The sequence below is a fragment of the Artibeus jamaicensis genome, unplaced genomic scaffold (genome assembly GCF_021234435.1).
Source record: "Artibeus jamaicensis isolate MK-2021 breed Jamaican fruit bat unplaced genomic scaffold, CSHL_Jam_final contig_1028, whole genome shotgun sequence".
NCBI lineage: Eukaryota > Metazoa > Chordata > Mammalia > Chiroptera > Phyllostomidae > Artibeus > Artibeus jamaicensis.
Genome location: NW_026521201.1, coordinates 8,096,005 through 8,109,206, shown reverse-complemented (window position 1 = coordinate 8,109,206; position 13,202 = coordinate 8,096,005). Strand labels below are relative to the sequence as shown.

The 13,202-nt window shown below is 45.2% G+C and overlaps 1 protein-coding gene across 17 annotated transcripts in view; it reads right to left on the bottom strand.

The window, feature by feature from the left end:
- Positions 1 to 13,202, bottom strand: part of CACNA1C (calcium voltage-gated channel subunit alpha1 C) — a 657,076-nt gene that overhangs the window by 263,276 nt on the left and 380,598 nt on the right. For all 17 annotated transcript variants that reach the window (XM_053662750.1, XM_053662779.1, XM_053662780.1 and 14 more), the window contains exon 4: positions 4,961 to 5,100. In XM_053662750.1, the coding sequence (XP_053518725.1) occupies positions 4,961 to 5,100 (140 nt within the window). The remainder of the gene's footprint in view (positions 1 to 4,960; positions 5,101 to 13,202) is intronic.

Sequence of the window (13,202 nt, the reverse complement as noted above, 5' to 3'; positions counted from 1 at the left end):
CAGTGGCAGGAGTAGTGAGCATTGGAGAAAGTGGGAGTGAAACAAGAGCTCATATCTTCAAGGAATGGGGAGTCACTCAAAGGTCTATGGAAATGGGGAGGAGGTATTGGACCTCCTACAATAAGGAGAAGCAGGGCGTAGAAGTGTCTGATGACACAAATATCAAAATTGGAGGTTTTTAGTGGGAGGAACAGTAGTCTGAAAGCAGAAATAAGGGGAAAGCAGGGCCCCTCTCCTGACTTCTGGGCTGTGGAATGAGGCATCTGGGAGAGAGATTGGCTACCTCTAGAGACTGCAAGGGAAGCAAGACCCTCAGGTTAAAGCCATAGAGTGAGCGAAGTGACCAGAATAAACTTGCTTTGTAAATAAAGTTTGCCTGGAATTCAGCTACACCCATCCTTCACATAACTGCTGTTTTCTCCCTACAGAGTTGGGACACAGACTACATGGCTCACAAAGCTGAAAGCTGTACCTGGCCCTTTATAGAATGTGTCTGCAGCCCCTGAATGGGAGATGGACTGTAGAGAACAGAGGCCACAGAGGATTCGGAACTGGGTAGAGAGGGAGAAGGATTTAGATCAGAGGATGCACAGACCATGTGTGATGGGAATCTGGAGTCTTAGACTTTTTGTAGTAACTAAGAAAAATGGGGAAAAGGGTATCCAGGAAATTTCTATCCTTTGCACCTTGAGATGACTATACTGATTCACTGTGAATAGAGTGAGTGCTGGGTCATGGTCTGGGGTCAAGAAAGAAGTCCAGGTATCAGAACTGGGTCCCCTTATTAGACCTGAACTTGGGGCTAGGGCAACTTCTTTCTGAGGACTAGGCTCAAGCCTTAAACAATTCATGCCCCAGGGCACTATCTGGAAACTGGGAGGCTGCAGGTGTGGGCTTAACTTTGCAGGAGCTCATGTCCAGGCAGGACCCAGCAATGATGAAGCTGGACCAAATAAAGTATTTTCAAACTGTGCTCCATAGAACCTGTTGGGGACTTCACAGGCAGTGAGGCAGACATGAGTGACTGGGGTTCTGGCTCCTTTCCCCATATTTAACAGAGCAGGCCCCCCCCCCCGATCTATTTTATGCATTGGGCCTCTGAGTAAGGCTTATTTTTAACAATGGGTTCTGCAGCTCAAAGGACTTTGATAACCCTGGTCAGACCACATCTAAAGTCTCTGCTCCATGATTCTCTCAGCTCAGCTTGGCAATATGACGGTTTCATGTGTTGGTTGGTGATGCCTAGAATCCCAGGCAAGGTTGCCAGGACAGGGGAGTGGGCTCCCTTCTCCACAAAGAAATATTCTTTCCACTCAAGTCTAGATCTCTGAAATGGAGACAAGTTTGCAAATTAGTCAAATCTAAACCAGATCTGGTTACTGATATTTCCTGGAAGAAAGCAATATGCTTATTGGAGTGCAAGATGTTCACAAAATGTTATTCAGTGAAAGGAGTAGAGATTAGACAACTTTCCTCTCTTTTAACTCCTACCCCAACTTGATGCAGACTCTTAAGTGTCTGTGTTTAATTTTAAAGGGGTACAAAATGCAGGAACAGGTCTAGGGGATATTTGTCTTAGTCTGCAGGAGCTGCTGTTTCTCCTCGGTTAGACACTATGGAGGTGAAACCACTGCTTTGTTCCTATCTGTCCCTAAGGGCCAGGTTCAGATGTGGATGTTTTGGGAGGGATTTCTACAGGAGGTGTGTCTGGGAGTTCCTTAGCTGGACAGGAGAGCTTTTAAAAGAACAAGATAATGAGGCTCTAGAGGGCCCAATGAGTGAGAGCCAACATATTAGGAGGGTGACAAAGATGTAGCAAAGGCCTTGGTGGCTGCAGCAGAATCTCTTGGGCAGGTGGAGCTATCAAGGATTCCTCAGTTCTTGGGGTAGTGTCGGGGGACGTAACTCACAGAGGTCTCAAAAGTCCTCTCCACTTTTGCTCAGCATCACTGTGTCCCCTCATATGAAGGAAAAAACTCCACTTTAGAAAGGAAATGTGTGAGGAGAAGGAAACACCTCTTGTCAAAGGCCACCAGAATGGTAATTCACAGATGAGAGTGCATCTCTCAGCCTGACACTCAGGAAGCAGACAGGTGCACCTACCTCTCCAGGGACACGGCAGGCTCCCCTAATGTGCAAGACTCCTTTCTTAAATAGCTGTGGGGGTGCCAAGAAGAGCAGATGTTTTCCAGAAGATGCAAGGGAAACAGAGGGATATCCATTTAATATTGCAAAGGCAGCAGGAAAGGAGGCAGGGATGAAGACAGATGGCTGAGCTACATCTTCTATGGGGGGATGTGTGCCATTTTTTGAATTAGTAGGATGGGCTGAGATTTAGACTGAATGGAAAGCCCCTAGGACCAATACCCATGGAGAGGAGAAAGTAGGTGCCAAGTATGGCCAACTGTGGAATTAGTGGGAAGAACCAACCAAAGGGTCATGGTGACCAAAAGGTGAACAAGTGCTGGCATCATAACCTAAGTGACTTCAATAGTCAACGAGGGGCATCTTTTGGAAGAATGCCAATCCTGAATGCTTCCCTTTCTTCATCAGCCTCATGGCCTAGACTCCAGAAAGATGTAACCAGAATCTGGTTGTGGGGAAGACCAGCAGCCCAAGGCAAGGTCTAACCAAGCTAGAGACTAGCAGGGTCGCCCAGTGTGCAGCACATAGTCAGGAACCTGCCCCTTCCTGCCCAGGGTTCCTGTTGGATGCCTGCCCAGTACTTTCTGTCCTCACTTCCAGTGCTGCAGTTAAATCTATGCATGGGGCACAGCACTGGATCTGGTCAACTCCAACTCACTCATAAACATGAGAAGATTTAGTGTCTCTGCCAAAACAAAATTAGCCCCTGCAAGACACCCCATCTCTCTGTGGATCCCAGAAGCATCAGATCTCAAGCCTGGATCTCTTTCCCATATATGTGTGAAAGATTCCGAGGAGACTGAGGCCTTGAGTAAGATGTCGGATTTAAAAAGGATTTAGGGGCATTTGGAACATTACTGAGTTAATTCAAGGCATTTGATGAGTCACTCTTTGTTTATTCTGGCACGAACAGAATCAGCCGAATCTCTCATGTTGCTGCCTCTTCATTCCAAGTCCTCTGGAGCCAGATACATACCTGACAAATACTTTCATTTTAGTGTTCCTCAAGCCACCCACATATCCCTGATGTTAATGAGGCCAAAGTGTGTCACTCAGCAATCAGACAAAAAAAGGACAACAAAGTAAAAACCCTAAAACAGTTCCAAACAACCCTAACAAGCCATCCAGATGACCAGAGACAAGAACATGACATCTAAATGATCTCCATTTGCTCCTCTCTTATTTCCTGTGGGACAGTCAGACACTCTCATGAGATCCCAAGCAATGAGTGCTCTGGAGAAGCCCCAGGGGCCTTGGTCTTCACTGAGACAGCGCAAAAACATTCATGAAAATAGTTTCTTAGGATAAGAGCCAAATGATATATTGACCTTGGCAATGAAGCCTGTTGGGTTTCCAGGGCAGTAAAAATGCAAGGTGGCCACAACTAGACTACTCTCTGAGCTCAGAGTAACAATAGATAGCTCAAAGAAGCCAGCTTGGTCTTGAAGTGAAATCTTACTGTAAAGCTACCCTCTTTACAAAACAGATGGTCACTGGAACATAGTTCACTGGGTGCTAACCAATTATATCTCACACAGCAGACACAGGCCGGTTGGTACAAATATTCCTAGAGACTCTTTCCATGAAGTTACTAATTCCTTGATAAGAAGATCACTTCTGCAAGGGGCGGGGGAGGTTGGGATGGGAAAAATAGACAAAAAACTGTACTTGAAAAATAACTAAATAAAATTAATTAAAAAAAAATAAAATAATGGCCCTGGCTGGTGTAGCTCAGTGGATTGAGCGCGGGCCTGCGAACCAGACAATCGCGGTTTGATTCCCAGTCAGGGCACATGCCTGGGTTGCAGGCCGGTTCCCTGCAGGCCAGTTCCCAGCAGGGGACACACAAAAGGCAACCATACATTGATGTTTCTCTCCCTCTCTCCTTCCCTTCCCTTCTAAAGATAAATAAATAAAATCTAAAAATAAAAAAATAAAAAATAATAAAATAATAATAACAAGCAAAAAAAAGAAGATCACTTCTGAATTTTATTTAAGATTTCTTACATTGCTTTTTTTTTTGCCTCATCTGATACTAAAATGCAGCAGAGTATCATGGGGAAGCTGTGTTTCATTTGGGTTTGGTCACTCATTGTCTTGGTTCTTCACAGTTCCCTGTGTTTTCCTCCCCCACTTGTCTTGTGCAGCTTGGTTTCCTTGGCCACAGCATAAGGCCCACTGCAGAGGTGAGAATGGGCATTCACAGCTCTTGCGTGCTGCCCCAACCATGCCTGCGGACCACATGCTCACAGACAAGCTGAATTGAATATGCTCAGTGAGACTGCAGGGAAGCTGGTCAGAGGAGCTCTCAGGCCAGATATTATCAGAGATGGACTGAAATACCTTACACAGAGGACTTTCCTCAGTTGCATGAAGGATCCTGGGTTCCATTGAAAGCACTCAGATTCAACCTGTGTGTGTGCACGCATGTTTGAATGTGAGTACCAATGTGCATGTGAGGGCAGGGGTGAGGAGGTTCCTAGGAAACAGAGCTTCTCCCTTGGAGAAAGTCTGAATTTGAAGAGATATTTAATAGATCCTCTCATCCTGCCTGAAGCCCAGTACCAGGGTGACCAAATCAAATATGCATATATGCATAGCTCCGGACAGAGACAACAATGGGGTAAAGAAGGGGGTGCTGAGTAGAGAGGGCAGAGGCATGGGGAATGAGGACATCTGTAATAGTGTCAACAATAAAAATATTTTAAAATAAAAATTTTTTAAAAGGAGATATAAATACAGAAGAAAAAAGAGATATGCACTGGTTGGTGTCAGGGGTGAGGGGAAAGAAATAGAGGAGGGTAATTATACTTACCCTACAACCACAATTATAAAATCTAGTAAATTCCAACCGTTGCGAAGGTAAGCATTAGGGTGAAAGAGAAGTCCATAGGCTATTACTTTTAAAAATGCTTCCACAGTAAAAATGATGAGAAAGAGATACTCCACTCGTTCCTAGGGAAAAAAAATAGAAGAGAGAGATAAAGAAAATCATTAGATTGGGGATTTATAAAGCTCTGCCCCAGCAGACCTCATGAGGAGGTGGAGAAGAATGCTGCCCTGGCCCATGGGAAGAGTTAAAGAAACCCTGGGGCGAACCTCACTGCCCCCACCCAGGGCAAATGATGAAGTCAACAGTTTGTTCCACTATTAGAACTCCAATCCCCTGGGCGTTAAGCTATTTTTTTTTTAAGTCTTCAAATGTCCTCTGTTTAAGTGCAAATATTTAGGGTGGTCAAAAAATTAAAAATGTTTTGGAAACATCTTATTTAGTTATGCAGTGAACATGTCATTGTACCTTCTCAGAAAAGAACCCATGTCTTGATCTAATGGGAAGCAATGCCTGGACAGAGGAGAAGGGTGCTGAGAGAGGGGGTGGGGCAGGACCGAAGGAAAAGTGTGCCACAACTTCAAGATAACAAACCCTGAAGATAACAAGACAGTCCTGGGGAGCAGACTAGCTGAGTTCTCCAAAACAGAGGAAAAACACAGCTGCAAAGCAATGGAGACATTGAAGATCTCTCAACAGCCACTGAAACAGGCAAAACTGCTTACACCCATGGATCCAAAAAATTGAACTCCCTCTCTTTCCCAAGAAACTCTGTGTCCAGAGGCAGGTAGGTGGTTAGCAGTCAAAATCAGCATTTCCAGGATGGAGACAGGCACTGGGAGGGAGATGTGGACAGTGAATGGAAAAGGCTCATCTCTGTTCTCAAGGGGCAGAAGTAGGTAGTCTTTTCCTCTCTTTATCACCTTGAAGAACAGCTTTGCATTTAAGGCTGCAGCACCTGACCCTGGGAGCCCTCACTGAACAGGACAAACTCACTGGCTCCCTTAGAGTGAACCAACTCTGTGTTAATTCACCAGCTTCCTGCACTGCTAATTGCTTTCTCCCACAACCATCTCCGGTGTGGACACTTAATGGTCCTTACCAGACAAAGGCTGCTGCCTGGAAGCCTTTATGCTCCACTGCTCACCTCTGCAAGAACCTCAGCCCATCTCTCACTGGAGCCACAAAACACCAGCCCATATGGCATTTGGCCACAGGTCTTCGAAGCAGGTCATCCACAACCTTCAAGAAGTACTTGACTCAGAACCCCCAGACCTATTCTTCCACCCTCTAGCAGGCCAGGTGAGGCTCACTGAAGACCTCCAGTTCACCCACATTGTGAAGTGTTAGCATCTCCCTGGGAGGCCTTCCTCCTTCCACCTAGCCTGCTGGAGGGTCCTCCAAGACTGGGCATTAGGAGACTGGTGGGTAGCTCTGCATGTCCCTGTGTTCCCTTCATTCTTTCTGGATTTCCTAGACATTTGGTGAGTACTGGTCTCACCCCTGAGTGAAGCAGTTTAAGGATGCAAACTTTAAAAAAATACAGAATTCTGGGCCCCAACCAGACCTACTGAAGTAGCTCTCTTGGCTAAGGAGCCTAACAATATGCATTATAGACAATTTCCAAATGTATCTGAAGCTTAAGAACCTCTGGCGCATGTGCTGATGTGGGCCCAGATCAGACAGCAACCTGGAAAGGGAACAGAAAGGTCGTATTGAATCAGCCCTTCAGAGGCAGTCCATCCCATCCTTTACTTTCTACCTATTAGAACACCATAAAGTTGATCTGGAAACATGGCTGCCTGGGGGTTATGACCCAGGTACAAATCAGTGTGTGGGAGCCTCCAGTCTTTTAAAATTAGGTGATATATTAAAATGAACATCAGGATAGTGTTGAAGGGAAAGCATGTTATGAAATGGCATGGTGCCACCTGAGGAAGCTTGTGGAAGATGGGGGAAACTGTCAAAGACCCACAGTCCCCACCCCTACGGTGGTCAAAGCTTTTATGTTTAGCACCAAATGACAGGACTACCTCCTCTGAACCTCGGAAACCTCCATGGAAATTCACAAAGTTGGAGCTGGGGTGAAAAGGAAAGAAAAGCAAAGGGACACAAACAGAAGCTGGGTGCCTACTAGGTGTCAGTCACTTTCATGTGTTCACATGTATGTGCTACTTACTTTTACATGTCCACCCACCCATCCAGTCATTCATTTTCACTGTGGCACAACCAGCTGAATTATTTGAAAGTGACTTTGGAGCTCTGCCTGGTGTGTCTAGACAATGAGCTTTCTGAGAGAGGTAGCACCCAAGCTTAGGGCACCTCTTCTCCAGGGTAAAGAGAACAGTAAAATCGCAAAGGCTCTGAGGGCCCTATGTTCTGGGAAGCCAGCATTCCCAGACAAATTCCTGTGAACAACTGGCACCCCCAATCCAGACTGTCCAGCACCAAGTATACTGTTTATTCCCCCATCTACAAGGCTGCTCTGCCTTGCTCAATTTCCCTGTAAAAGGGGAAAGCCATTGGGGAAGAGGGCCCTGGTCCCCTGGGCTGCAGTGCAGCCCCATACCACATGCCCAGTGGCTTCCTGGACCTGGCACACCTCCTTGTGAAGTGGGGGATTTGTAAATTTTTTTGTGATCTTTGACCTTTCTGGTTCTCCCAGTGAAGTCTGCACTATGTGATATTTGTCCCATGCCCTGGCATGTAACACGTGAAGGTCCAGAAAGACCCATCTGACATGACAGTGAGTCACTCAAACATTCACAAACACATTTATGTGCTGGGTGTTGAAGATTTGAGAAAAAGAGCTCTGAAACTGGCCCCTGGTAAGTTGGTATAAGAGATCTTTTGGTGCAGTAAGAGACAAAGGAACAGATGATTCCAGTACAACAAGTAAGTGGTGCTCTGGAGGCAGCACAGTTTGCTGTGGATGGACTTCCCAAAGGTCAGCTTGAAGGTGAAGAGTTGTACAGGTGAAGAAGGTGGGATGGGGTCAGGTATTCCAAGTGCAAGAAGAACTAAGGGGAGGGGAAGTATGGAGAGCTGCAGGAAATGCAAACATTTGATTTGGCCAGAGTGAAGGCTGTGAGAAGATGAGCATAGAGGGGTGGGTAGGAACAAGATGACCAGGACTGTGTGGCTACGCCTGGATGCTTGGACTCCATTCTGAGGAGACTGGGGATGGCTGGGTCAGATGAGCACTGTAGTGTGGCTTTGCAGTAGAGCATGGTGGCAGTAACAGGTGTGGAGAGGGTGGGCAAGTGACCCAAGCAGAGATCAAAGAGTCTTGAGTTACAGTAGAGACAGTGGGACTGGTTGAGAAGTAGGTGATTTCAGAGATACTTTATAAAAGATATAATTTGGTTTCTGGTTGCATGTAGGGGTTGGAGGAAGAGACAGTGAAAGAAGAGCATGGTCCCCTCCCTGAATTTTCTAATTTGGTGGCTCTGAATGGTGATGCCTGTCATTGAAGTAGCAGACTTGGAAGAGGAAGGGAGAGAGACACCATTTCTGGACTTGCTTAATTTAGGGCACCTGTGGGACATCAAGACACACAGAGGAGGGGCTCAGAGGGGAGTTCACCTTGCAGGGAGGGCTGAATGAGGTATTCCTGGACAGTGCTTAGGCTAAAGAGAGAAAAGTGGAGGCTGGAATCCAACTGTGTAAGGGACCATCTCATCCCTAGGGAAGCACTTCCACATCACGACATTCATCTCCTAGGCAGAGGTTACAGGATCCTGCTTCAAGCCATGAGTCTGAGAGAGGAAAGGATCTTGGAAGTTATATAATTAACCTCCTCACTTGAAAAACTAGGATACCAACAAGATACCAAGGGCAGGGAGGCACATGCTGAGAACAGAACTAGGTTTCCTAACCCTCATCCAAAGGGCCAAGCATCTCATCTGACCTCCCTGGCCCATGTTTGCCCCCAAAGACACAACTGAGTCACACTCCTCTTGCTAAGGATCTGAGATAGAACTGAAAAGGGGTCAGAGAGTGAGTAAGAAGGGGTCTGGACAAGAACCCAGAGGAGCAGCAGTGCATGAGGTGGCAAAGTCTAGACACAGACACCTGTGCTGACTGCTGCTGCAGAAAGCATTGTGTTCACTCTGACCTTAGGGGCATGAATGCCCTTACAAAATTAATTTAAAAAATAAAACAAACAAGAAATTTAAATAAATGAAACAGCTTAGTTGATCCTTTCAGAATACATGTTGTATTGCTACAGAAACATGTAAGGATGAATATGAATAGAGTAAAGAAGAACAACACTTTGTCACAGACCATTCTCTTGCAGCTGACACCTCAACGACCCCAGTCCAGTGCATACCCTCCTCCTGAGGCCAGAGCTCCGTGGGCCCTCCTGAATCCTGAGGGGTGGCAGAGCTCTTAGAGACTGCACCCAATAGTCAGCATAGGAACTGGCCTTTTCTGTGCTCTTGGGAACCAGGGAGCTTTGGAGATCCAGGGAACAGACTACTATTCTGTGTTGAGGTTGGAAAGGGTAGAGGAGACAGAAAAACTGCAGAAGGGAGAACAAACCAAGCACCAGACTCTCAAGGCTGTGAATGTTGGCACTGGATTCCACAGGGCTCCTAGAGGAACCCCTTCCTTGGGGCAGTGTGAGGACTTCAACCTGTCAGATGGCTCCTGTCTTTCTTCTTCCTTTCTATCACTTCTCATCCTCACTAATGCTATTTTCCTTCTATTGCTTCCTTTCCATTTCCATAGTCTTCTCCCTTTCTTTCCTTTCTCCCTGTTCATGTCTTAGGGATGCCATTGGCAACCGAAGCCCCTGGTCACATTCCTTTTTGAAATATTTAGAAAAATTAATGGAAAGAGAGTCTCAGTTCTCAGAAGTCATGACATCTTCTAAACACTTGTGGACTAAACACTCAGTTCCCAGGAATCAGAATGTCTTTTAAATACTTGTGGAGCTAGTTTGACTCTGATGAATACAGGCTATCTTGGTTTTCCATTTATCATTTCATGTAGTCATATCTGGCCTTTCAACTACATTATAAACTTCTTGAAGACAGAGACTCAGTTATCTTTTGACAGAAATAATCTTGATTTTGGTACCAACTGACTCTGTGTGTCTTTGGGCAAGTCATTTTACTTCTCTGAGACTATTTCCTCATCTGTAAAAACACTAGTTAAGTTTTTAAAAAATATATGCAGTGCTGCTGAGCCCTAGGTTTCTACGGGGCTGTTTTGGGAGCAGTTATAGGTTTGGGAAAGACAGAGAGAGTGGGGCTTTGGTTCCCCCACCCCATGAACCACAGCAGTGCCTTTTGAACCCACACGCTAAGTTGTCCAAACTTCCTAACACTTGAATGGAGTTTAGGAAGTCAATCTGATGGGGCTGTAGACAGAGAATATACATAAAAAAAGTATCCACCTCTTCCTGATGAGGCTGGGAGGTTTTCATTGGCTTTGTATGCTGGGTTCTGAATAAGACTTTATTTGAGAAGAGGAATCACTGCTTTTGTGTTTTGCTTGGAACTTTGAACACCACCTCCAAAGTGGTAGATGACACACGAATTCTCTTCAAAGTTCTGTGGCAATTGAGGACGCTAGTGCCTGGTCTGCATGCAGTTCTGCCTAAGGCACAATAAGATTCCAAGACACTGATAGAAACAAAGAGTTCCTGTTCTCATTGTTCTAATGATCACCATAAATACAAATGGATTTTATAATAAAAATCCTTCATTAAAGAGATTAGTAATATTTGTGCTTTAGGAGTACATGGACTCCCTGTGAGCAGAGGCCATGCCAGGGCAAAGCTCCTAGGACAAAAACACTCGTGGAGAGCCTGTCTATTCACACATGCACATTTCTGCACACACACATGCATGGCCCATCTGAGTGATGCCCACCATCTGTGTCAAACACTGTACAGCTTACAACTGCTTTTTTACAGACCAGGGATGTGAAAATTGATACTACACCCATGTGTACCCTCTTAGATTTACGCAAGTGTATTTATTAAAGCTGCCAAGAATTCTACACCAAATAAATTTATGAAAAACTCACTCATACAATTCTATCTCAGTACAAGATGAAAAGACAATAAATACAATAATAATGCTTCAAATAGCACCTTGTATTCAGATTGTTTCATAACTTAAGTACTGACTTAAGTACATAACTTTCTATCGACCTCAAATTACAGCCTCTTCCTTATTCTCTAATGAAGGAGAACAAAGGAACTAGAAAACCATAGTTCCTCACTCTCCAATTCTCTCATTCATTCATTCATTCATTCATTCAGTAGGACACAAACATTTCTTGAGCATCTGCTCAGCCCTATACCACTTGTGACATTGCCCTCTTAGGACACTGATAAACTTGTAGAAGTAAGAAGTAAGGACACACATTACAAGCTCCTCATTATACAGACTTAAGGGTACTTGTCCAAGGCCTCACATCTACCCTATGTGATGAGCATTCAGGTTTCCTAATGGCTAGTTGGTGCTCCTTCTCATACAGCACAGCTTTTTATGTCTGTGGGCTGATTGAATCCCTGAATTACTGTGTCCATAAGGGGCCACTGGGCAATAAAAGGCCACCTATATGGTGTGGCTAGAATAATGGGCTGCAGGGATCTCAAAACCTCCTCCACCTTGTTGGTGTTTGAAATGCAGCCATTAACAAGCCTTTCTTCCATCAGTATGTGACTAGAAAAACATAATGTGGGGTGTGTGTGTGTACGAAATGGAGCTCTGACACATGCTACCACATGGATGAGCCTTAAAGACATTGTGCTAAGTGAAAAGGCAGACACATTTTACTTACACCTAGAATGAGCAAATTCAGAGACAGAAAGTACATTAGAGGTTACCAGAGACTAGAAGGAGGGAGAAACTGTTTTAAGGAATAAAAAACTTTAGAAATAGTGGTGACATTGCAAAACATTGTGAGTATAATTAATGTCACTTGAGTGTACACTTAAGATGGTTAGAATAGCATATTTTATGTTATTTACCACAATGAATAAAAGATCCATTCCTTTGGATCTTAAAGATTTTCTAACTTTTAGAAGTCTCTACCTAAACTACCTGAGGTCATATTTAAACTTGTATCAGGTACACTTTAAAAGGGACTAATTCCCAGAATGTTGATAGCATAGCTTTTTGTTGTGAGATCCTACCTAGATGTCTGGGTACCTGGATTGGGAAGAGGGAGGCTGGGCAGAGAGGTGGGAGGCCGCTGAAGACAACTGCTTCTTTTCACAACTTTCTGAGGGCAGGCCCTTCCCAAGGGCCTTGTATGGAAGCCTATTTAGAAGGTGCCTGGTGTTCAGATGCTGTGGCCCTAAAACTCAAGACTTCTGGTAAAGAAAAAAGGGATAGAACAAACCATTTAATAGCCTAAGAGTAAAGCAGTCTTGAAAAGAACATTTGACCTATTTATCAAAGTCAAGTAGCAATTGAAGTGAGTTGAAAAGTATGCCAGTGTTTTACAGTAGCTCAGTTTAAGAAATCTAAACACTCTCCTCCAACGGCTCTGTTTTCTTTTGGCTTTCCCATGATACTAAGTTGAAGTGGCTTACTTGCTTATTAATTTCTCACTTTCAAGTCTACTTCTTCAGAGGCTGGTCTAGCCTCAGCTGCCCCAGCACCTGGACACAGGCTTCAGCGCCAAAGTGTTCCAAATTTGCTGCCTCAGCAGTCTGGATACTGGCCTGCCCACTTCTGGGCCATTCACTGCCCCTGTCCTTGAGATAGCATCTACATCCATCCATGGGGCAGGCCCCTCCCTAGGCTACATTTCCCAACTGCAAAGCCCCACAGGGCAGACTGGCCTGCTGGGGTTCTGTGTCTGGTGTCTCACATATGAATGGTATAGACGGAACAATCAGCCTTTGTCACATGCTGCCTGCCTCTCTCTCTTGGAGTTCAAAAGAAGCCCGGGTATTGCACAGGCCAGTCTCGAGGACATGGAGGGAGTTCCTTCCACCTCAGGAGGTCACTTCCTTCTGAGGCTGCCATCCTGTCACTGGACAGCTCTGCTGTCAGGTGACCTCCCTCTCCAAGGAGTTTCCTCTGGCTCAGGGATATTACCTTTTCTTTGGGGGTAATGGAGTGGACAGGGTGACAGATACTACCAATCAGGGCTGAAGTATTCCTGAGGACAATGAGGCATTTGCTTAGTGATTTGTGGCCTAATGTATCATTTCCCAAATGGAGGGAGGGTGCAGCAGTGGCCTCAAAACTCTCTC